The sequence below is a fragment of the Myiozetetes cayanensis genome, unplaced genomic scaffold, assembly GCF_022539395.1.
Source record: "Myiozetetes cayanensis isolate MyiCay16 unplaced genomic scaffold, myiCay2020 scf28, whole genome shotgun sequence".
NCBI classification, from domain to species: Eukaryota; Metazoa; Chordata; class Aves; order Passeriformes; family Tyrannidae; genus Myiozetetes; species Myiozetetes cayanensis.
In genome coordinates this window covers 4965172-4990780 of record NW_026087499.1, presented here as the reverse complement: position 1 = coordinate 4990780, position 25609 = coordinate 4965172, and the positions used below count along the sequence as shown (strand labels likewise).

The 25609-nt window shown below is 44.1% G+C and overlaps 2 protein-coding genes across 3 annotated transcripts in view; both read right to left on the bottom strand.

Moving 5' to 3' along the window:
- TMEM51 (transmembrane protein 51) overlaps positions 1 to 25609 on the bottom strand; it is a 317126-nt gene that overhangs the window by 163159 nt on the left and 128358 nt on the right. The window lies entirely within an intron of this gene.
- Positions 1 to 25609, bottom strand: part of KAZN (kazrin, periplakin interacting protein) — a 192131-nt gene that overhangs the window by 145215 nt on the left and 21307 nt on the right. For both annotated transcript variants that reach the window (XM_050322550.1, XM_050322548.1), the window contains exon 2: positions 2362 to 2519. Coding sequence is in view for 1 of the 2 variants with exons in the window: in XM_050322548.1 (XP_050178505.1) it covers positions 2362 to 2519 (158 nt within the window). In the remaining variant the exon portion in view is untranslated. The remainder of the gene's footprint in view (positions 1 to 2361; positions 2520 to 25609) is intronic.

Below are 25609 nucleotides of genomic sequence, written 5' to 3'. Positions count from 1 at the left end.
AAGCCAGTGGAAAACTGTGTTGATTGGTTTCATGATTCATCTTAAGCCAAAGAAATGACTCAAGATCAAAGTCAGATCCGTGGTGGGTCCTTTGCTTCAGCCACATCTCCTGGTGTGTGTCCAGGCAGAGTTCTAAAAATGTCCCCGATTTCCCTCCATGCCAGAAGGGCAGCAGGCACGAGGCATCATCTCCACACCATCCCTGCCTCTGCAAGGTGGATTAATAATGGCAGAGAAGTGAGAAATGCCCATTAACTGTCCCCTCTGAGCAGTCACTCCTGCTGGGTTAGCAGTCCAACCGATTTCTACCCGAAGTTTCACGTTGGATGTTCTTTCCCTCAAATTATCTACCAGTTAAAATCAGGTCCATGCCAAGAGAGGGGAGTGAAAGGGCCACGCTGGATTTCAGCTTATCTTTGTACAGAGCCTCACACAATCAATACCATTCAGAGCTGCAGGGCTCCATCTTCCCATAAAACCACTAGCTGGGAAGCAAAGAGAGCAGGGAAGGGAAGGGAAATAATTGCATTGGTGGTGTTTTTTTCCTCCTGTGTGATTAGAGCCATAGGGCACTCTGCAGTCAGGGTTAGCATGGATTTATATGCACACATTGGAGGGGATATTCCTGTTGATATTCCTGCCAGACTCATGTTTCTTTCATTCCTCAGAGGATTCATTTTATTGGGCTTTGGGGTTTTTTTTTTCCTGGATGTTATCACCTGTTTACTTCCATCCTTTTACTCACTGCCATCACTTCCCACCTTGTCATTCTTTCAACCTGAAAATCCCAGGCAAAAAAAAACACACATCCTGTCCTTTCTGGGAAGGGTTCCAGGAGCATCACGAGGATGCAGGAGCACTTGACATTTCCCCATTGTTATTAGAGAGACTGATTAGGAGATGCTATCACAGGCACCGATTAATATGCATTCAGGACAGCTGATAAGTAGGAAAGCAATTCTCAGGCACTAAAAAAAGAACTCCTGCACAAGGGGATTATCAACAGGTACCTTTTTGCCCCATATTTAATCTGCCACATGCAGATGCCTGTAAGCATCTGCCTTCTCTCATACCTGCCTGTTCCAAATCCCTGGAGATGTTCAAGGCCAGGTTGGATAGGACTTGGAGCAACCTGGTCTGGTGGAAGGTGTCCTTGCCCATGGCAGGGGGTGGAAGGAGATGAGCTTTAAGGTCCCTTCCAACCCAAACCATTCCATGATTATATGATTCTATTCCCACCTGCAGCACTGACTGTGGGGAGCAAATCCAAACACACAACCAAACCCTTCATGTTCTCCATCAGTTTGGGGGAAATGGAGCAAAACTGGCTAAAGAGGCACCAAAAATGAGACCAACACCACCATCACAGACATGAAATCCCAAGCACAGCTGTAATGCTTTGCTCCCTGTGCAGTCCCACAGCCTCCAAAGCCTGGATTGACTCCCTGTCCAAAAATGCCCAACGTTAAAACACATCTCACAAACAGCAGGGATTCCCAGGCACTTCCCACCTGCACCAAGATCCCTGTCAGCCAGAGTAATTAGCACCAAAGGTTTGAGAGAAGATAACCACCAGGCTCCAGTGGGAGAATATGGCAATAAAACAGGCCATCCCCAGTCCTGGAGAGCTCAGGAGAGCTCAGGACAACCTCAGGCCTCCTTTGCCTGATTTCAGGCTTTGCCAGGGAAGGACGAGGAGACCACCCTGTTTCTAAAACAACCCTGTCATACAAGCTGCCATTTTCCATCCAGGCTTTGCAAATAAAGACCAAAAGAGAATATGAAAAGATAAATATAATGAGTGTTTCAAAGGGTGTTCTTTTGCAGGCTGAAGGAAACCCTGCAACGCAGCAGAGCTACAGAGAGAGAGATTTTGTGTCGAAGCAGCAAAGGCACAAAGAAACATCTGCACATCGTTTCATGACTCTTAACTGGCATTTTAGAGCTTGGCTAAACCAACAGCTCAGTTATGAGTCTGGCACTTCTAAAACTGGCATTCAGCACAGATGCTTAGTGGAAAAATGATTTTCTAGTCAGCTAGTGCTGACGCTGGACTCCCATCAATGGGGTTATTGCTGTGTTCCCATCAACGGGCACATTGCTGTATTTTCTCCTGAAATTAAGAGCCATTTTCAGCCCTAAATCTGAGACTCAGCCCCAGCACAAGCTGCACGCTCTGTGCAATGAGGTGTCCTTCCCACAGCTGCAGATTTCAGAAGCCAAAATCGGTTTTAAAGAAGTGTCAGGGACTAATGCTCTCCACTGTTGAAGCCACACAGAAAGATGACGTGTTCCTCCGTACCCCTGCAATGTGCCCTCCTCGTATCCTAACAGATGGCAGCTTATTGATTCCCTCCCTACCTGTGCATCCATCAGGAGGTGCCTCATCAGCATCATGGCGCTTTTCAGAGATTCCTTCTCGCTGGGCAGGAAGGCATCTTCATCCTCATCCAGCGCTTTTGACTTGTTGACAATGAAATGGGAGATCTGGTCGTTCAAGGAGTGCAGCGACTCAACGGCTGTGGAGACAGAGAGGGAAGGCAAAACAGGAGTGAAATCATGCTGGAGGTGAGTGCCATCTGCTTTTGGAAAGTGCAGCTGGCACTGCCTCCCTTGCCCCCTCTCCTGAGAGGACCAGCCAAGGCATCGTGAACACCAGTGGGTGAGGCCCTGAGCAACCTGGTCTGGTGGAAAGTGTCCCTGCTCCTGGCAGGGGGGGTGTTGGACTGAGATGGTCTTTAAGGTCCCTTCCAACCCAAACCATTCTAGGATTCTATGGTGATGTTTCTAAGCTCAAGTAACAGGTCATGGCTGGAGTAAAAATAAGAAAATGATTTTTAAAAGTCAGTCTCTCCACTTTCAGCCCATGTGCAGGGACCCAGAATGTCAGACTGTGTGAAAGGTAGAAGCTGGAAAAATTAGCTTTTTATTAGCTAGGGTAGGAGTGAGCAAGACCAACAACTAAAATATTGCTCATTTTCTTCCTCCACTATTATCAGTATTTGAATCACTGTTAATCTTTTAAATTCCCCTTCATGTGATCAAACCCCAGGTGTTACATGCGAGATTCTGCTCCCAGTCACTGCACATCAGAAATCACCCCATCCACGGCTCACAGAAATGCCCCTGCAACATCACACACTTTATGAAGCTGCAATTTCTATATGAACCCATGGCCAAATTTATTGCTGCCCAACGAAAAGCTTTGGGTTTCTGCAGATTTGAAAAATCTCCCCTGCAATTTGCTTTTCAACTGTCACAGGTTTGGAGGTTTCATTTTTTACTCGTGGCTCATTAAATAAATGAGGCTCAGATAATTCTTGGTCATATTTTCTCTCTGCTGGTGGCTCAGGCAGTGGAAGCCTTTGATAATCTCGTGGCTCAGAGTAACACATCACTGTCACACACTGAACATCCTGCAAATTCTGGCTTGCTCAGGCTGCTTATGAATCAGGCAATGTGTTATTCAGGAGTCTCTGACAAACTGATTTTAAGAACACAAGGCAATTGCAATATACTCGACCCAGTTCTGTCTGAAGCAGATCTTAGAACAAAATTTGAAGTAGTAAAGATTAGCCAGAAACTGCTTGTTGAGGAACAAATCTTCCCCAGACAAAAGAGCCACAACAAGTCACAGGTATGGCTCCAAAATGCAGCAGGGAAAGAGCAGAATCCTCCTTACTGAGAGGGTTTATCTTTTATTTAAAAGAATAAAATAAAATCTGTGCCTTACAATGTCTTGGTGAGGGTTTGGGGGGGACTGGGGTGATTCCCCACACACAGGGTGTTCATGTACCTCCTCACTAATAGAAAAGGTGTTGGAGGCTCACCTTGATGGATGGGTCCATTTTCAACCACATTATAAATCATACAAGATAATCATGGAATGGTTTGGGCTGGAAGGGATCTTAAAGCTCACCCTTGCCACTGACAGGGACACCTTCCACTAGCCCAGGTTGCTCCAACCAGGCCTTGGACACTTCCAGGGATCCAGGGGCAGCCACAGCTTCTCTGGGCAGCCTGTGCCGGTGCCAATCTTGATGGCACAATAATTTGACTGATGAGTGGGACTCTGGCACCTCACACAGTGTTGTACATCACAAGCCAGGCCACCCTCCTGCTTGTGAGCCAAACACCTCCTGCTCATGGGTCAGTGCATGTGAAGCTGAGGGTGTCCCAGGGTGACGCCCTGCACGCGACACGGATTTTGGGGGAGCAGTGTAAGGGTGATGGAAACCACGTGCAGCTGAGCTTCCCCAAGCCACCACTAAAAAATCAGTTTGTAATCATATGCCCTCCCACCAACCAATGTTCCTGAGCCCCAGGGAGCTGCAGGTTTTCCATGCAGGAGAACAGCAGGTACCTGGCAGCACACAGGCGGTGATGGGGTTGATTTTCTTATCACTGCTGGACTGAACCAGCATCTCTATCAGACAAGTCAGCCCTGAAAGCCACCTTCCCAGCACTAATGCACGAGTATTGATTCATCCCATCCTTTCTGACCAACAAAGAATTGAGGACAGATCATTCTTTTCATACTCTGAGATTTTGGCTGCAGCCCTAAGCCCACATCTGCTTCCAGTAATGCAAATGTATAGCAGAGTTCTCCTCCTCGAGCTGATGGCTACCTTCCAGATTTACACTGACTGGTACATGGAGCCTTTCTCCCAGGCTTTCTGATTTTAAAGTAATTCAAAACAAACTAAATTACATTATCCTAAGTTATTCCAACCTCCTTATCTGAGGAAAGAGCTCTGCATTCTCTGATATTTATTTCCTCCCTCACTCTTTGGAGCTGCTCTTACTCTTTGCTCTGTTGGAGAACACATGAAGCTCAGGGGGGCAAATGCTTCTCTCATTTGTCATTTTCTGGGTTTAGACAAGTGCCAGAGAAATCAGAAGAAATATTTCCCAGTAAGCATGTGGGAAAAGCAGATCAGTATTGACTTGAGCTGATTTTTATAGGGATCTGCCTTGGTGCTGTGTTTAAACTCTGCTTAGCAAAACAAATCTTTTCCCATGAACACAGTATTGGAAAATAAAATCCTCTGTGTCTTCCTCATGAAACTAAAAGAAACTTTTCCAAACCTCCAGCCTACACACAAAGTGAAAACAAAGGAAGCCGAAAAGACCAAACCATTCCTGACACTGGTTTCTGGAAGTCCTGTGTCAGTCTGCAGAACTGCTTCCAAAGGGCCCTCCTCATCAGCAGAAGAAATTTGATATTTCTCATTTAAATCAAGAGAAATTTCCTGCCTTTTGCCCTCTAAAAAGCTAAGGGAGATGGATAATGAGGCAAACCCTCCATCCCTCACAACGTTACAGCTCAAACATTTCTACTGAGCAGCACTTTCACTAACCCAGACAAAGAGGTAAGATTCTTTCTTAAAGAAAAGAAAAAAATATGGACCTCAGATATAAACACAGGTATGTTCAGTGGAAATTAAAAGATGTTTCTTGATCCCCTGAAAGGAAAAAAGAAAAGAAAAAAAAATGGAGATGACACTTTTCCCTTATTTTATCATTCTTCTTGGCTCGAGGTTGGTAACACATCAGTAACTCTGCAAGCGAGACAACCAGCTAAATAAAAGTTACAACTATCAAAGTCCTGTCAGCACCCCAGCTTCTCCCACTGCAATTTCACCATTTCCTCACTGCAAGGAACAATTTCAAGAGGTGAAGGAACCGTAACAATCCTCTGTCAGTGCTCTGACGTCACCTACGAGAAGAGAGCAAATAATCTCTCTGGGAGGCTGCGACTCTCCCTGCTGCTCTCAGAGAGGATGTGCTGTGCTGGGGTGGTCAGGTGAGGACCATCTGCCACCCCCAGGAGTGAGAACGGGTCAACAAAGTTGGTTTTTTGCAGGGCAGAATCACCAGAGCCTGAAGGACGTGCAGGGGAGAAAGGAAATTGCTTTCTGCCTGAGACGAGGGAAAAATTACACTTGCGCTCAAAAACTCATTCAAGGAAGAGGCTGAAGCAATAAAGTTGTTCCAGGAGACCCCATTTTATACACTCCAGCTACTGCCCAGATGAGCACAAAATAAAATAAAGCATAGATAATATATCCTGAGATCTACTGACAAAAGCCAGCAGAGTCTAAAATTAAGTCTCGCCAGCAGGAGTGACTAAATGAAAGAGGACGGACACGACATAATTTTATCAAGGGAGGTTGCACAAGGATTCCTGGGCTCATCTCCTGGCTCTGCTGCATAGAAATAGAGAGGACATTTAAGTGGGACTTCTCTGTGAGCAGCCAGCACTCGCCACTGGAGATCTGCTCCCACGGAGAGCAAAGCCAAGAAGCTGCACTGCAGGCACAGATCCTTTGAAAACCCATCCCAAAGGAGCGTGTTCAGAGCTCCAGCCTGCCAGGGAACCTCGCTGGCTAACGAGGCTCTCGGAGCGTCTGCAGAGACCATCGTGTGTGGGGGTTAAAAAGGTGCAATTCATTATGGCTTCGTGTTACCAAAGAGCTTCTCAAATAACATCTACTGGGTTTGCAGGGAGGAGAAATAAAACTGCTCCAAGCACTTCGGGCCTCCCCTGGAGGGGCTCTCCCCGTGTTCTCTGCTCTGCCCCATCAGAGACAGCCACGGGGTTTGGTAACATGTGGGGCTCCTGAAACACCCAAATGCCTTTCAGCATCTCCCACATTATGGAATCATAAAATGGTTTGGATTGGAAGAGATCTTAAAGATCATTCAGTCCCACCCCCTTGCCATGGGCAGGGACACCTTCCACTAGCCCAGGTTGCTCCAAGCCCCGTCCAACCTGCCTTGGACACTTCCAGGGATCCAGGGTCAGCCACAGCTTCTCTGGGCAACCTGTGCCAGGGCCTGCCCACCCTCACAGCCAAGAATTCCTTCCCTATATCCCATCTAACCCTGCCCTCTGGCAGTGGGAAGCAATTCCCCATGTCCTGTCACTCCAGGCCCTTGTCCAAAGTCCCTCTCCATCATATTTGGAGCTAAATTATAAATATAACACTGTCTTATTTTTATTATTGGGGTTGTCTGATGGGTCTCTTGCTGGGTCCAAAAAAAAAAGAGGACATGCAATACACACAACAATTTATTTCTGCCTGATTGATGATTCTGATCAGGAAGCCTTTCCCACTGTAGCATTTGCTAATTGCATTTGGACACATAAATTAATTAATTCACTTAGCAGTCGGAGAAATCTCCCTTTGTAAAAGCCAAGCTCATAGAATTACAGAATCATCTGAGGTTGGAAAAGACCTCCAAGATCATCAAGTTCAAACTTCAACCAAATATCACCATGTCTACTGAACCACATCACACAGTACCATTTCTACTCATTTTCTGAACACTTCCAGGGATGGTTGCTGCACAACTTCCCTGGGGAACCCTTTCCAATGTTGAACCACTCTTCCAGTGAAGAAATTTTTTCCTAATATCCAACCTGTTCCCCTCTCTCGAGGGGTTTAACACCTCTCACTACCAACCAGATGAGAGGCTGATCTGCAAAGCTCAAGGACATCAGGATCACAAGCTCTGAGCCAACTGAGCTGATTTTCCTTTTCCCAGGCTGTCCTACAACTCTCCAGCTGGAAAATCCACCTTGAAACCATCTGCCCCATCCACGTTGCTGTTGACACGACACAACTCCCCCCTCCCCTGCAGAAACACCGGGAAGATCTCAATCTGAACCCCTCCATAAATATTTTCTCCTGTTCCTGTCGAGAAGAGACCCAACAGCCTTTTCTTTCCTTTGTGGTCTTTAACTTGTTTCAGAGGAGGCATTCAATGAGCGCCCCTCGCAGGAATAATTTACCACACCATTAAGTGGAGAAAAAAAAATCTGTGGTGTCTGCATTAGGGGCTCAATCACCTTTCAAGAAACACTGCAAAGAACCCATTACAGTAATTACTAACGAGCTGGCCTCTCTGGGCTCTAAATGCTTTGTGTCTAACTGGCAAAGAGCTGCCTTCAGAGCTTCCCAGATGCAAAAGGAAGCCACCAGACCAATAAATGGCACCGGAGTTTTCCAGAGGAAAAGATGCTCAACAATAAAGCTGGTCATTTTTTCAGCTTGTTAATTTCCCTTTACAAATCTGACCTTTCTGGAAATTAAAACACCATCAAGAAGTGGAGATCTCTTAAATAATCGAAGTTTTTCACTGGCAACTCTTTCATGGTGCAGAAGCTTTTTTCAAAGTTGGCTTTTAAACCATTTCAATTTAAATGTCCATTTTGTATTGTCCTTAAAAACATGAGTATATTTTCAATCCAGCAACACAGAAATAAATTCTGTAATTTCTCTCTACACTCCTGTTCCATTTAAAAGCTCATATTTGAGCAGTAAAGGGATGGGAGTTTCAGAACCATCTACAAGGATGGATGTCCACATTCTCCTTGGAGAAACCACCTGTTGCTCAAAAACTCCAGTTCATGTATCCAAGATATGCCTGAACTGAGAAGGGAAAGAGGAGCTGTTGTATTTTGCTTTGTCTTTCTGAGCTTTTTTTTTTAATCAGCCCTTTGGAAAGGACTTTTCTTCTTTGTCTCAGTTTCTGCAGCTCTAAATCACAGCTGATGTCTCATAGTAGGGAGAGAAGTTCTCTATGTTTTGGCCAAAATTTTAAAAATCAAAAGGCTCAGTGTTTACTTTCCCTAAAATACTCTCAGGGATCATTTAGAAAATATAAATATTGTTCTCTTTGGGTAAAATCTCACTAGAACTACAAGAATGTTATTGAGTGACAAGAATGTCATCAAATGTCAAAGAAGTGATCCCATCCCTGAAAACTTGCCTATTCATCCCAGTTGTATTACTTAGATTAATAAATAATAAAATAAAATAAAATTAAAAACCCATTTAACCTAAAAGAAAAACCCCAAATTAATATAAATCCCTCTGTTATGTTTATGATCATGATAGGCACATGGATTTGGAGCAGAGAATAAAGAGTCCTGCTACTTCCAGCAGTGCTTTGAGCCAAAAGAGCCCACAACTCCTGCAGCAAACTAGACCCCAACCTTCATGGCTGGGCTATTGTTGTTTACAGAAATATTTGAGATGCTTAATTCCCCAGAGAGCTGCAAACTGCCAGGCCAGGAACAGTGTCAAACTTTGAGAAACACAGCAGGCACAGGCACCAAACCAGCAAATCCAACTCCTGCAAGACAAACTCCACTGACTCCTGCCAAGAACCAGAGAACCCTTTCCAAGGATGGACACGGCCTGGTGACACCCACCCGGCTTTGCAGCTGCTGCTCTCTCTCCTTTCTGTTGGGTAATCATTTATTTGTTGCCTCCTTAGCTGATTGTGCAACTATTACACTGCACAAACAATAGCTACTTTATTTAGGCAAAAAAAGGAAGGGAACAAGAGGAATTCCATGTGCCAGCACAGCGACATCATGGGCCAGACATCCTCAGCTGCTGTGAGCTGGCTCCAGAGGAGTGATGCCCATCTGTGCTTGCATTTAGGGTCTTGGATGGGGCATACAGGAGGACTGGTTCCTACTTCACCCAAAACTGCCTCCAGGATCTTGGATGGGTCACCTAAACCCTGAACACTTCAGCTTCCCGTCGGTAAACACAAATTTTGTACCCCATGGAAACATTATAAACCTCAAAGGTGAGATGCCACCACTGGTGAGGGACTTGTTTGGCTTTTCCCTGCTGCTCAACTACAAATTAGGAGCTGCTCTGGTTTAACAAGCAGCTCCTGGTGCAAACAGGATGCTCCATCTCCTCGCTGTCAAAGGTGGAAGAAAACTCTTCCTGAAGGGGATTTCACAAATCACAGGCTTTTCTGGGGTTTGAATGAACTTAAGTTACTACAAGACAGTTGGGCTTGGTTTGACTCCCACCAAACATCTGGAAGAGAACGAAGCTTTATGTGTTGTTGTGAGTGTTGAGAGACCAATTAATACTGTCTTGCTAATCTGCTGGCTTTGCAATAATGGGAGAGGGTCACCAGAAGTCCTGAAAGAGGCTTAAAAAACAAGATGCAAAAATCAAACAAACTAGGTTTGCTCACATCAGCCCTCGAGGTCTTTGTTTCACCCTCAAGACGACACTTCCTTTAACTGGAAACAGTAGAAACTTAAAAAACCAAACCAAACCAAACCAACCAACCAATCCAAACCCAAAACACTGAACAGATTTGTCACAGAAGAAAAATGCCAGTGATTATGAGACTGGCAATAAAGTCCTGAAAACCTGGCAACCTACAAGTCTTTCTCTGCATGTGCCTTTAGTTGTTGTCCGTGGATAAAAGAAGGGATGTAGAGCATTGTTGAAGCAAGTATTTAAATTTTCTTTGGGAGCTGCCTCCTTGAGCAGCTCTGCTGCTTAAAGCCTTAGATGTGACAGTAACAAAACGCTGGGCTTAGCAATCCTATCTTTAAAAAAAAAAACCAAACAACTCTCACTACATTGGCAGAGCATTAGAAAAAGCTGAAATTCAAACAGTGGAAACACGGGTTGATAAAGCTCGGCTGAGTACGGCGGATCAGAGGGTCAAGCTTTATCAAGCACTTGCACAAACCCAGCTGTCTCAGGGAGCCTGGGAGGGGGATTTGGTTCCTGCAGCAGATAAAGGTGATGCTGAGGACCACACCAGATGCTCCATCTGCACTGACACCGCCCCAGGAGCCCCCACGTGCTCGGCTCCTCACGGGTAATTGTTGTACTCCTGCATTTCCCTCTCAGCCCAGGCCCGTTGATCCACGATGTGCAGAAACAGCATTAATTCCTCCTGAAGGCTGAGAAATCCACAGCTCTTTTTATTCATTTAAACTATTCAACTCCTGGGATAATGATATCTGCAGATGTACAACGCCCTGGATATTTTGGATTATTTGTAATTTATGCAATTTCGTGATTCCTGCCCAATTTTGACTTGTACCAATATCCCCAACCCTATTTATGTGGAATAAAAAAATAACCATCTAGAAAATAAACCTAAAATGAGACTATATTCAGCATTTAATAGCCCTGCCACGATTATATCTTTGGAGCAAAACCTTCACATTCAAGACACTTCTTCAGCGTGTCATTTATTTTTATTGGCACAGAACTGAATCAACTCCTCCTAAAATAAAGCAGATTTTTCAGACCAGTATTTAAGCTTGCTATTTCTGTAAACTACATCTATAAAATGTAACAAAAGATTATATTTTGTAAAGAATATTATCCTGTGATCAACTCTATCTGTATCTACAGCTTCAGACTTAATATTCCCTATAAGTAAGAACAAGTAATCCAAGCAGCAGGTTTACAAATTGTACCAGAGGAGGTTTAGATTAGATAGTAGGACAAATTTCTTCACATAAAGGGTGGTCAGGCATTGGAACAGGCTGCCCAGGGAAACAGTGGAATCATCACCCCTGGAAATACCCATAAAACACATGGATGTGGCACCTGGGAAAGTGCCCACACAGGAAACGTGGCAAACTCCTCTGGGTTCCTTTTATTTCACTGGAAAAAAACCACAAGTTTTTAAAGGGAAGTCATTTGGAAGGTTTCATTTAGAAAACGTGCAAGTCCTGATGATGTTTGAGCACATCCTCCTCCGTTTGTCAGGGTGGCATTTGAACAGAACTCTGGGGGTACTTTCCATTTCTTTTCTGTTGTTTTGTTTTCATTCTACCTGAGCACAATCAGATGTCAAAATTATGACATTTCCAGAAAAAAAAAAAGAAAAAGAGCATTCAGTCCTAATTACAGAGTATTCAAATATTTGTCTGAGTTGGAATCTGTATTTTTTTATTTATTAGGTTTTCTAGATGCTCCTGTTAAGGTGCTTTCAGCTGTTACATCCACTGGGATGTGCAGTGGGGAGGCAGCACCTCCTCAATCTTTTTCATGTAATAAAGTCTCATGTGACACTTAACTGCATTTTTCTTGGTGACCAGAGGGAAAAATAATTTGTTTCTAAACCTCTCTCCCTGCAGAAGACAATGTCTTCTTTGATTTGACTTTCTTAGGATTTGTGATTTAGCTTTGAACCTTGACTTCACGACCAACCGATTTTCTATTTAAATTACTCACTCTGCATTTGTAAACGTTGCTGGTGGCATTTATTTCAGCAATTTGAAAGCAGTGAAAAACCCAAATATCCCTGCAGACAGGGATAACATATATTGCATTAACCTCCTTTCCTCACTTTCATCTGCAAGCCTTTGCAGAAAGGATTGTTTGGCAAAGCAGTGAAATTAAACTTTAATAAAGGACAAGAGGAGTAACTGTCACCAGTATGGGACTGGAGACACAGTAGTTTGCAGGCAGTACTTGGAAGGACTGGGATTTTTCCAACACACATGTTCCTGAGCCAAGCCCAAGCAGGGAGCTCAGCCTGCAGCCATGAGATCACTGCAGTGCCCCAGCAAGGCAGGTGAGACCACAACAGCCACAGAGCAGGAGATCCTAAAATGTCCTCCTCTTCTCCATGACATGGAATACTTGGTAAATAGAAAAGGCTTCGATTAAAGTGTTCAAACACACCTGAAGTGACTCAGAGACCCGTTTTGTCTCCAAACACACCCACAGCTCCTGATACAACTGAGGCATTTGGGCATCTAAGTTGGTTTTGAAGATGGAACTGAAATATTTCTGAAGGTGTAGGTCAAGGAAGGCAGCAATGCTGAGTGTCCAGCCCTTGATAGGTGGCAGAGGCCTCAAAATGAGACACATTGACCTGCTGTCACATCACCCTGCCCTGACCATGCTGACAAACCCCCGAGGCTGATCGACACATCCTCGGGTCTCACTCCTCAGATGCTGAGCAGCTTTAGCTCCAGCTGCCTTTCCCTTGGTGACAGTGAGAATGACTGAGAGTTTCTGAGAGCCTTTCATCTTCCTGAGGCTCCTGAACAAGTGTAAACAACAACATTAACATTAAAAGTTAATTCTGCCTGTTAATAACCCGGCCCATGGCTCTGCTCCCCGGCAGCTGCCCAAGGGAACAACCATTCTCTTCAGTGCAAGCACTTTGATGGATGAAGGGAAAGCATTTCATTTTGACACTTGATTGACAGAAAGTGTCCCTCTTAATTATGGCCAGAGACAGAAGAGAGGAAAGTGATACAGCTCCATCAACTAATTTTGGTGTCAGATTGAGGGTGTTCTGAGAAGCCGCAGAGGGCGAGCTGAGACCACACAGATTTATTTACTCTGTTTCTATAAGGTCAGGGTGAAATCAGCACCAAATCTGCTCAATTTCAATACCAATGCAAAATATTGTGGTGTATAAATAAGAAACAACCCCCTGAATAACTCCAGCTGCAGAGAGGCCACCTCTGCTCTCACCACAGTAACTTCAAGGTCTTTGGTGGACTCGATTCTTGCCAATGCCACCATATCAGGATGAGGTGTCTCCTCTCTCAGGAGGCTTCTTCTCAATGTCTCACAATGATTTTGGGCTCAGAGAAGGCCAACCTGACACAGGTTGAGTCAGCAACAGCTGAGTGAAGCACTGGGCTCCAGACACCCATGGGAAACATGAGCATAAGAAAGACCCTTCTAAATAGAAAGGTTTCTAAGTAGAAAGACCTTTCTACTTACAAAGATCTTTCTTAGCAGAAAGGTAATCTTTAGAAACCTCATCTTCATCTCCAGCTTCCAGCATTTTGCCTTCCACCCACATATCAGAAATAATGGAGACTCAGGGGAACTACGTTGCTTGCCCAGCATCAAACCCAGAGCAGGCACTGGATAAATGAGGCCTCATCAAGCCTATGAAGGACTCAGTGAAGGGTTCCTGGGCTCTCCCAGACAAATCTCAGACCAATAGATGGTGGTGGCTCCAGGAAACTCCTTGGTTTCATCCCTGTGGATTTCTGTAGCCCATTAAAAAGAAAAAGACCCCAAACCTGCCACCCTGCCAAGGCACCGTTCCCTCACCTGAATGTTGCTCTCTGCTCCTCATTCCAGGTTTGCCATGGCAACGGGAAAACTGCACGCTACCAGTGTAAAACAGATGGGGTTTGCTTTTAAATTGTCCCTCTGCCTCTTGCCAGGTGACAGTATCTCCCTTCAAGCTACAAGACATGCAACACCAGACCAGGAATGCCACAAAACGCTGCAGCATCGGCGAGTCCCAGACAGTAAATACATAATTACCTACAGGCGAGTGCCAAAGGGGTTCATGACTTCAGAAACCAAGGGCTAAGGTGGGTAGAAAAAAAGGGGAAAATTGGCTTTGTTTTGTCGAGGGCTGAGCCAGGCAAGCTGTGAGAGGAGCACACCCTACTCTGGACAAGCCAGGGAGGAACTCTCCAAGCTGCAAAGGGACATTGCAGAGCCAAGCCAGGGTTTCTTAGCAACAGCATCGAATACAGGGCCATTAACTCCAAATTCCTCCCCCAGTAAATCCCCAGCTACGAAAACCTTCAGACGCTTATTGATAGCTGGAGTTAAAACATGTGTTTTGTTCAGCCTGATAAAGGGGGAAATCAAAGGTAGCCGGTGAAAAGCAAAGGCTATAAAGGACTGCATTTTGGGGAGGTTTCTCTGGATACCCCAGGGTGCTGGACCTGCAGCTGGCTCATAATTAGGCTATGGAGAGCTGCCTTGGGGGGTCTCTACAACAGCCTCAGCTGGAGCCACCGCTCCTGCAGTTCTGCAAGAGGATCAGGTTGGCCAAGAGGGCAACCGAAAAACAGCTCATAAAACACACACAGAGAAAAAAAAATAAACAACACAGAGAGAGAATCACAGGGCGAGCAGTGATTCACACAGCACTGCAGTTTGATTTTCCCTTGCAAAGCGCTTCATATTTGTGGGGCTCAGTTGATTTGTTTCATTGGGTGCTACTGCTGTTTTACTGATGGTAGAGCAGACAAACAGCAGCCAGCCCAGATGAGGTGACCAGGAGGCTCCTCCTCTTCCCTTTTAACCACCATTTGCAATATTTCTGTTCTGATTGTGGCTGACAGCAACTGTGACTTTACTTCACCCCTAAGCAGCTCTTTATTTTCTCGGAGCCCGTCTCTTGGGAATGTTCAACAGCTTGACCAGCTCCGCTTTGGTTTTGGAAAGCTGAGTCTTAACTGCAGCTGAGCTCAGACTGAAAACACCACCGTGAGAATCAAAGGGTGTATTTTAACCACATTGCAAAGACAATTTTAAGGCACTCTCAGGGAAGTGGGAGACGCTGTTTGAATCATCCCAGTGTTGGAATGTGTGGGGCCGGCAGTGCTGTGCTCACACAGGGAACACAATCCCACATGGGGTGTCTCTGTGCAGCGTTTTAAACACTACATTTCCACAGTCTAGTCAGAATACACATATTCTTCATGTTTCTCGTTAAAAGGGCCCTTTTGCTGATGATCACTAAGTTATCATCAGAGGTTATGAAGTTAATGTGAGAAAAAGGTAAGATAAGTACATTTGTAGGCTCTATCAGTGCACTGTTTGCATAAATTCTTAACACTCAACCTTAGCTCTTCCTCCAATACAAGTGGGAAAACTGTCCCAGTTGTAGTTCTCAGCCTGAGTAACACTTTTTTTGGATATTGCTTTTACACTGAGGCAAAGACACCTTATAAATTTACATCTGCTGTGATTTCGATTCATTTCTCCGTATTAAAACCTTTAGAACTAAGCAGCTTAAAATTACACCTCCAAATACTTCCAGCTGGTATTCTGACAAGAAAAAAGGCTAGATTTAAATCTGCAAAATAGCACACAGCAGAGAAGTAGCCTTGGTCAAGAAGTAATTTGCTGGCACAATCGACGGCACCATCTGCCTAAAGCAGATTTAGGTGCCAATTACGGCGCGCGATTCCACTGGATTCACCTAAACACAATTTTTCAGCTCAAATCAAATCCTTCCAATCCCTTTGTGATTTGCATGAGGAGTCAAAATGATAAACTCTTTAATAAAGCCAGCAGATAGCATGGGAGGAACAAGAAGAGAAGAGATACAGGCTGCTTCTCTAATGAAAAGAACATGAGGTTTATCATGTTTTTGCTATTAAACTCTGACGAGATTAGGCTAATGAAAAGCAAAAACAACCTCCCTCTTCTCCCCAGGATTGCTCCTCCACCTTGGAAGTGATTGCTGTGAGAGTATCACACACCTTCTCATGGGTTTTCCTCTTCATGTGACACGCACAGCACTGCCACCACCACTAAAAAATAACATTTAGGGTGTAAGATCTCCACATTTAGGTGTAAGACCTCCATTTTTCGGCTTTCTCCGTAGCCTCCTCGTGTGGCTCTTTCTAATGGCTTTTATTTATGTGTTAAAAATAAATAATTATAATTCAAATATAAATAGATATAAAGGAGAACTGCACACATAAGGCTTTTTTTTTTTGGCCATATCTTAAACCCCCACATCGCTCCCTGTCCTGGGAAGAGGCTTCATTAGTATTTCCCCACCAAGATAAAAGAAGTGTGTGAGGTTTAAGTTTTCCCTAGAAAAGAAGACAATCTCAAGCTGTTAATATCATTATGTTCCTCTTCATTAGCATCCCTGGAAGCTGACAAATATGTTTTTAATGACTTCTTTTCGCCCCCCCCCTTAATGCCTTTTAAAGTGTTTTTCCCTTACTTGCAGTGCTAATAAGGTGTAAAAGTCCTGTCCTGGAACTCTACACGGTACCACAGCTCATGCTCTGCTGCTGCTTTAATGGGAAAATTTTCTCACAAATGCAAATTAAACCAAGTATTTAGTGGCACTCAGAGTCAACATGTTCACACGTTAAAACTTTCCCCAACCTGTTTAGTGGGGATTTAATTTTCAGTGTGTTTTAAATCAAAACCGAGAGGAGAGTTTTAGTAATGATGTAAGAACATTGCTTGGACCCAGGTAGAATTTTTCACTGTCACGACTCAGCTGGTAAAGGCTTTTATATCTATACATTTGTGTGTGATTATATATATATAAATAAAAGCAGCTGTACTGGCTGCAGAGCTATTGGCCATGTGGAGCAGCCTTCAAATTGAGGCAATTCTACTTAATATTTCTTCTGCACTGGGTTGCAAAAGAATCAATTCCATAAATGTGCTTCGAAGGTATCCACCAAATACCGTGATTTCCTCCGTTGTTCTCTTGCAAATCAATGACCTCGAAATTGAAATAAATCTCTTTGTACGTTTTGGACAGTTTTATAATTTCCAGGCAGATTCCAGCAGGAAAGCCTCGCGTCAGTGCAGCAGTTCGGGGAAGATGGATGTTAGCACGGTGTCAAACCCAATCAGGAACGACAGGCTGCTGTTATTTGATTCTGCTTATCAAAATTATTTATCTCCAATTGTTACTTTTCGCAAAATGCTGCAAGGTGGGAACGTTTGTCAGCGCTGCCGGTGAGGGAGAAGCTGATCACACGCATCTTCTCCACCTCCAGACCACTCCAGCAAGCGCTTATTTTAATTCTTCCTAAGTACAGCATTTGAAAGCGCATTTGAAGTGTTTTGCTGAAGTGGGTTCTGGATGGTGATAAATGAATCATTAGGAGGACAAATTACCCAAACTGGGTCATAATCGACCACACTGTGCAAACTCCACAAGCGGAGTGGGGGGAGCTGTGAGTGACTCACCCGGCGATAACAGGGGAAGAGACTGATTAGTGCAAATGAATACTAAGGGCAGAAGGGAAGCTATTCAGAATATAATTTGAAGAGTTCACAGCTCTCCCTGACCTCTCCCAACGGCTGGAGGAAAACCAGGAAAAGCAAAGATTGGTGATCCCCGTTTCGCAAGGTCTGTGTGTGCTTAGCATGAGATGGGCAGTGCAGCTGGGGCACAGCGGGACGTGGGGAACGCACCAGGAACCACCCACAGCTCTTGGCACCTTTGGGAGAAAGGTGCAGGGAGGTTGGAAAGGGGGCATTTGTAACAATAACACTGATTTACAATAAAAGCAAACACCTAGCACGTGAGCTCTCCGCGTCCTGTGCATCTTTAGGGTACTCAGCCCAGGGGAAGCAAAAGGTAAGAACAACCAAACAGCAGTGAGGATGCTCCCTGTGCCACTTATTTCTACAGTCTGAATTACCATAGGGAAAAGGGGAGAACATTCAAATGAGGTTATTAATAATAATAATTAAAAAAAGACAAAACCTTTTATAAAACCTGCAGTACAGACCATGCTGTTGGTCCTCTTAATGCACACGTGGGTTTGGCCATGTGTGATACACAACGAGACACTGCTCTGCTCCTGCACTGGGAACTCCCTGCCTGTTGGCAAAGCTCAATTTTGGCCATTTTTCAGCAAAGGGAACCTACCAAAGCATCCACTCCCTCCCTGCTGAGTACCCGGGAAGAGGTAAAATCCTTCCTCACTTGGGAAGGGAAACAAAGAGGAAAAGCACCATCCTGTCCACACCTCCCAGTTCAGAGCAGTGGGCTTGACATCTGCCCTGGGGGCTGAGGGGCTGCTTCTGGCTCCACACAAAGCCCAGATGTGCCAAAGCCCACGTGTGGCTCTCCCCGAGGGACAGCGAGGTCTGGGAGAGCCAGAGGGAGGAGGATGTTGTCACAACAACCTCACGAAATAAAACAGAGCAGCAGCTCGAGACGCAGACCCTTTCATCCCGCCCTTCCCTAATCACACAGAGAGATGACACAGTTTCAGAGGAATTAATTACTCCTTTAACCAACCTCTTTTAATGTGGCTGTTGCTTTCTGTTGATAAGGAGCAAACAATAAGGTTTCTCCTTTCTTGAGGAAGCCTCCAGCCTTTTTCCTTTGGTTCCTCCTACACACTTTGCTTCTACTCTAGCAGAAGTATCTGATATTTTTTTATTTGATGGGGTAAAATAATAAACACGAGATGAAAAAGAAGGGCACCGTTTTGGCTGGAAATCTGAGAACGTGGCCTCCTTCTGCTTCCAACTTCATCTTCTGAAGTTGCCTCAAATGAGGAGAAAAAGGAAGGCAGGAGGAGTCATGAATTCATAAAAGGCACTACAATGGGCTTATCCAAAATCAGGTTCCTTTTATAATCAATATAACCAATTTCTGTTATTTTCATAGTAGATACATGGATTCTGATATGGTTTTAATTAATTATGGGACTTCCAAGTGGTATTGAAATGGGAGAACACAATAGGTGAAGAAATATTCTCCTCCTGGTTAAACTCAAATAGTGGTTCATGATTTTCCAGGATGCTTAGCAGGATTGCAAGGTGTGGGATATTGTATTATGATTTCAGGTAAATACAGCTCAAACTAACTCCTACACCTTTCAAGGCCAAACAAGCTCAAATAGGCTAAAATAGCCATGTCATTAGTCCATTTTTAGGCATAATAAATTAAAGAGAATTGGAGGTATTTCCATGTTAAACAAAGGGCTGCCAACCTGAAAATGGAAAACAAACAAACAAAAAAGAACAACAAAAAAACCAAACCAAACCAATAAAAAAAAAAAAAGGAAAGAAATTCAAGTTTGCTGTGGGTGAATATGCTGCTTTCCAAATATGAGGGCAGGATTCCTACTAAAATTCAGCCAGGGAAAAGGATGGTGTGGAGGGGTTTATTAATAGTCCCCAGCTCCAGGTGAATTTGGGACTCTAGACAGGTATTAAGACAAACCTGATTCACTACCAAATACATCACCCCGTGTCTAACATTTAGAGGTCATTGATATATCCAGAGGAATATTAAATTACTGCTTGCTCACTGCCCCCACCCCTGTTCTCCTGAACCACAAACCCAATCCCTGCTGTCTGGGGATCACTTCCCTAACCTTCCATCACCCCTCTGGGGTCAACAGGAGTAAATCATCCCACGTTTAAGTACGTGAGCTGTCCCCAGCACAGAGGAAAGGAGCTCAAAGGCACGTGTTTCTCCTTTAAATGATTTCTGCAGCACTTGGTGCCCGTGGAGATATTTATGGCTGAGCCTGAGGTGGATTGAAGTTACTCCCGAGGTCAGAGCCTGCCAGGTTCCCTTTCTGCAGATGATGCTCCATTCTTTGGATTGGGAGCAGTCCCCTCCATCTCCCTGCCACTCACAAGGAATTCATTTACTGGAAGGGAAGTGCTGGCACTCATGGAAATGTCACTTCTTTCTGCATTGTTGGGGTTTGGGTGGGGGTTTTTTCCCCTCCTCTTCCATTTATCACCTTGTAAGCACTTGACCCCTCAGAAATAAATGAAACAAAGCTGTCACATCCTGGAAAATATTCCAGGCGTGGAGATGACACCAGAGCTCAGAGGGAATGGGGAGAGCAGGAATTCAGAGAGATGAGCATCTTCTCCAAGAAACCACCAGCTTCACAAAAATTTAGGGATGGAGACACAGAAAAAAGCAAGGGCAGGGTCCCACCCCAGAACTGACCAGGAGCTCCTATGGGGATCATCCCCCATATTCAGGATGGGTTCAGCTGAAACTCCTCTGTGAATCACCTCAGAATTCAGAGGAATCAGCATGGACTGCTCCAACTGCCCCTTCCCCTGTATCCTGATCTCATGGGGTGTGTTAAAGATCAAAGTAAAGAGGAATAAAATGAAATTTAGAGAACTTTTTCACTGCTACTCTGCACATTCTTGTCTTATTTTTTTGTGAAACTTGTGAATCTGGCCCTGTGTGTGTCTCTAACACCCATTCCCACTCAGAAGGGTGTTTTCCTTGACTGTGTTGCTTGACTTGAGGGGTTTTTCAGTTCCCAAGTGCATTGTTTTGCTGATGATTTCCTTGCCAAACTCAGTGAGTTTGCTCTGAGCTTCACCCCAAGCCGTGCTTTCTGTTAATCCTTCTCACAAACCTTCCTGCTAGCAGCGCCCTTCGGTCTCCCAGTAAATCACATTTATTACAAAGCAGCGAGAAAGGAACCCACTTTAAGTTCCTCAACACCTCCTCTAGCAGTGAGAGCAAGCAGAGGCCCAGAACTTTGTTTCTTTTACTTTTACAAACAACATACCAGAGGCCTGACACCTTTTTACAGCATCAGTGTGACCTCCCAGACTTCCCTCCAGCAGTGACTTCATCCCTGAGCAATGCTGGGGCTGTGGAGACACCAGCACCAGGGTTCAGCAGTGCATTAAAATGCAATATTCCACGGGCTGTGATTTATGGGCTGCCACTTAGGGCAAAGCATCCTGCATCTTAATTGGCTGCTCCTTTCCAGCTACTTGGTTTGGTTGGGAGACGGGAGATTTTTCACCCACCATAAATTTTCATGATAAGACGGATCTCTGAAAGGCAAAGGAGGTAAAAGATGTAAAAAAAAGAAAGCAGGCAGAGCTGCATTTCTTAATGGTCTCCCTGTGCAATGCATGAGAATGTATCACAGGAAATAATTATGCCTTTTTCTTCACCTAATTTACAAGTCTCAGGGATTTCCCTGATGGGATCAGCTCTTTAAGTCCATAGACAAAAAAACCCAAAATGCACCTTTGCAGCAGCCCCAGGGAGCTCAGTGTTAGCAGAAGATCTCCAAGAGCTTCACAGTCTCAGAGATCATCAGCTAATTACAAAAATCCATAATAGACCCACAGAAAAATGAAAGAAAGCTCCAACTTTTGATTCGCCTCATGCCTGACAGGCAACATGTCACTTCAGGTTATAAGATCCTTAAAACCCTTAAATCAGACAGAAATACTGTGTGTGTGAGCAGTGTCCTCCTTGAAGTAACTTTAATCTTCTTCAGCCACATGGATTTTCAGTTAAAAACTATAGATTTGAAATTACAAACACTGTGCAGATCAAAGAAATGCTTGTCCAACGTGAGCAGAAAGGAGTTAATTGTACAGATGATGGTTCCAGGAGTCAATTACAGGGCTGTTAATTACAGATCTGTACCCAAAACCCATTTCTGACCCATCCCGTGGATAAATTACGTGGGTTGTGTGTTCCATGACCTTTCAATCCCCGTCCTTCCCTAGACATTTTATTGTTGCCTTCCGAATTTTTCTGTATCTGCCCAATTCCAGCCTGGTGTCATTAATTTACCGGGTGTGGCCCCACTGAGCCTCACCCGGCCGGGACAGCCTGGTTTTAGGGCAAAACACCAGAAAACAGGGGGTTTGCTGTGCTGGGTTGGACAACCCCCTCACTGACACTTGTCCCACCACCACAGAACCTTCCACTCGTGGCTGAGCCGTGGCTGAGCCGAGGAAGGTGTTTCTAAATGCCTGTCCTTCAGCACATCGATCTCCCCAGAGCTGTATTTCCCTGCCTTGTCCAATGACTCTCCACAACCCAAACATTTCTTTTGTATTGATCCGGTCTCTCTGTTAGACTATTTGATTTTTGTTGTTGTTGTTTGGTTGCTTAATCCTTACGATATTGATATTTTTCAGGCTGGCAGCCAAACAAAACCTTTGGAGACATACGAAGTACATATTAAAGAGTCTCATCACCCAATAAATTCAGGGCACAAATTATACACCCAAATCTGATGAGCTTGTCATTACAGATCCCACATTTTGGCACCGTGGTGCTTTACAAAAGAGACTTCTATTCATCTATTCTTGCGTGGAATTTCAAATTCCAATCAGCAGAACCACGGAGGGGGGTTATGTTACCTTGGACTTGAATTCAATCGTGGGTTTAATTCTATTAAAACTCCAAGCTCGCACAATAAAATGATTGTATGTGTTTGATTAGGATCTTAATGACATGTTTGCCTATTACTGTAGCTGTTTAAAACTTGAATAAGCTTTCTATCCCTTGGAAAATTCTGGGAAGCAAGATGGTATTTATAGTATTGAGCAGAAGTTTAAATACATAAAGCACTAAAGGGAATAGAACAATCCTGACACAAAGACAAGATTTTCTCAGAGTCCTACTGAAAAAAAAAAAAAAAAAGAATTAACTGATACAAACCAACCCCACACACTTGACCTGTGAGATTTGCAGTGGTCAGTTTGATTAGGCCATTAAAAATTAAACGTTAATATCAGTTTGAGCAAGATCCCCGTGTTTGGGAAAGAGCATGGAGAGGTGACAGATCTGTAATGCCACACTTTGTGGCAATAAATAGCTGTTGACCTGGCAGACTGATCCTTAAGTAAGGCTCTGAGGCTGCTCCTACTTGCAGACTATTATTAGCCTTGGACAGTGTCCTGGGGCTCCTTAACTGCAGTCATTGACCCAACAGAATCCTGCTCCGAGCACAGAGAGCAGTCAATGCACATGATACTTCCCTTGCAAACTTAATTGGAAACAAGGGATAAATTAACTTGTTTCTTTCTCCATTTTGTGTCCCCTCGGATGCTGCAAGTTCCAAAGTGCCAAAAAAACCAAACAAACAATAAAGTGGGGTGTCTGCAACCTGAGATATCAGGGGGAAATAATTGATAATTAATAGAAGTAAATGCTCTGAGGTCCAAGATACTGCAAACCTGGTGCGTGGCATCTCAAATTTAAGGCAGGCTCAAGGCTAAAACACGTGGCTGCTAGAGGGTTTATTCTCTCTTATGTCCTTAAAACCCAAAACTTTGGGCAAATCTGAGAGCTGACAAAAGCTGAGGAAACAAGTCCATCACTATTCCAAGTCTTTTTGTCACTGGAAAAAGCCAGCAATGATGCAGGTAATGCCCAGCTCGTTAGTGGTGTGTCTTGTACATTTAGTTTATGTGTAAACATTTAGTTTATGTGTAAACATTTAGTTTTCACATAATCAATTTAAGATCAAATATGGAGCAGTGACTGCTGAAACTCAAGGTGTGGAGTGGTCAGATAAACATCCAAAGCTCAGTCCCCAGTTCTTGCAGATATTTCTTGCTGCATTTCTTATGGAAAATGTAGCCCAAAAGTTAAGTCTTCCTTGTGGAAATGTTTTGTTCACAACAACTCCATCACCTCTGAGGGCTCCTGCTCTTCTCTGACCTTCTCAGGTGGGCCCTAAACTCTTTTTTTTTTTTTCTATTCCCGTTTCAGAGACAGAGAAAGAAAATCTAAATAAATGAACCTCAGGTTTTCAAAGCTTAGCAAAGGTTCAGGGTCACCCTTGGTCTGTGCAGGTACATCAGTCATCGAGCTTTAATAACTCAGATTCTGTGCTAGGCACTATTTAAAGTCAGAGAAACCCAAAAGACATAAATCCTCATCAAGTCAACTGTCCCATTTTCTTTCTGCCACACACAGGTTTTGCCCAAAGGTTTTGTTCACAAAACAGCCTCAGCAAAGGAAATCACTTCCTCCATCCCTCTGTTTCTCTGCTGCATCTCCACGCTCTAATTTTTTAATTTATTCTATCAAATAAGTCATCAGAAACGTAAGGAAAGAGGTCCAAGGGTGGGAAATTCACAGAGCCAGGATCAATTCTTTAGTATCCCAACTCAAAAATGAGCTTAAAACCAGCAAACCCTCCCAACCAGAGGCAGTTTATAACCAACACCACAGCCATACAGAATAATGCAATAAACTGGCCCCAAAAAATCACCCACCTCCCCCACCCACAGAGCAGCAAGAGAAGACCCAAGGACAACCAGGACTTGAACGACAGAACAACCTGGAGCACTCACACCAATTTTAAGAGGATTAAGCAAAGCTCTCTCCTCCAGAGACTTCAACAGAAACTTCCCCAGGTTGGAGGGATACACCGTGAAAAACCAATTTAATTTCTTCCTTGGCATTTATAAGTAATAAAAGCAGCACCGGGCACTTTCCAAAACCAACTGTGAGGGTTTGCAAGGGTATTTCTGGGGTATGTAAGACTGGTACCCTCCTTTATCATTTCTTTCCAAGCAAGGCTCTGCTCTTCTAGCTCAAGTAGTGTGAAAAAAAAAATTAAAAAAAAAAAAAACCAAACTAACAGCAAGAGATTGATCTCTAACACAGAATATTTTTTTTCTTCCAGTACATTTTTAATGCAGAATTCACTACAAATCTGGTCACCATGATTGCTGAGAACACACTCCCATGATGGGAGGATTGTTCCATTAACCCTCCCAGCTCTCACAGGGGTAATGAAAGCAGCAGGATGGACTTAATCTCTTACCACCCAGATGTCTGATGGCTTTAACTGGCCTTAATTACAGTTTAATTCCAGTTACAGTGAGCAATAGTTGAGATGCTCTATGGCTGGCAGATGTGTTTGTTCAGCTATTACTATTAGAATTTAAATCTGTTTCATTTCACAGATTGCTGTGGTGTTAGAAAGAATTAAGTATCCAATTAATAGCACCCATTAATAGGTGGATAACAAGGGTGGCTCCAACTACAAAAACAGGATAAAGAACATAGAAAACTTACAGATGACTAAGGTGAAACTCTGTCATTTGTTTCCCTGGTTCCTGACTGTAGTTTTGTAGTTGTTTTTGGGAACCTGGTTCTCTTTTGCTGTGTAAAATAGAGAAGATGTTCCCCCTTTCAGAGTATTTCTATTCCAAGGAAAAGCCAAGGATGCAGGAGCTGCCAAATGGAATCTGGATGTGAGAGATTATTCTTGATAACAACCAACAGAGTCACCCAGAGAGAATTTGGAGCAGAAATCTGATTTAGCCCCTTGTTCAGGAGGAGCCTGGGGAGATGAGCTCCACCAGAGCAGCCTGAGCATCCAGCTCTGACCACCTGCCTTCTACAAGCCTTGTGAGGAACATGCAAGACACTGAATCCGATTTTTTTCCTCTTTTTTTCAGATTTTGAACTCATACTGCCCCAAGGCTGATAGCACACCTGCATCCTGCCCTGCAGTTCTGGACCACCTGCACATCGATGCTGCCACAGAGCA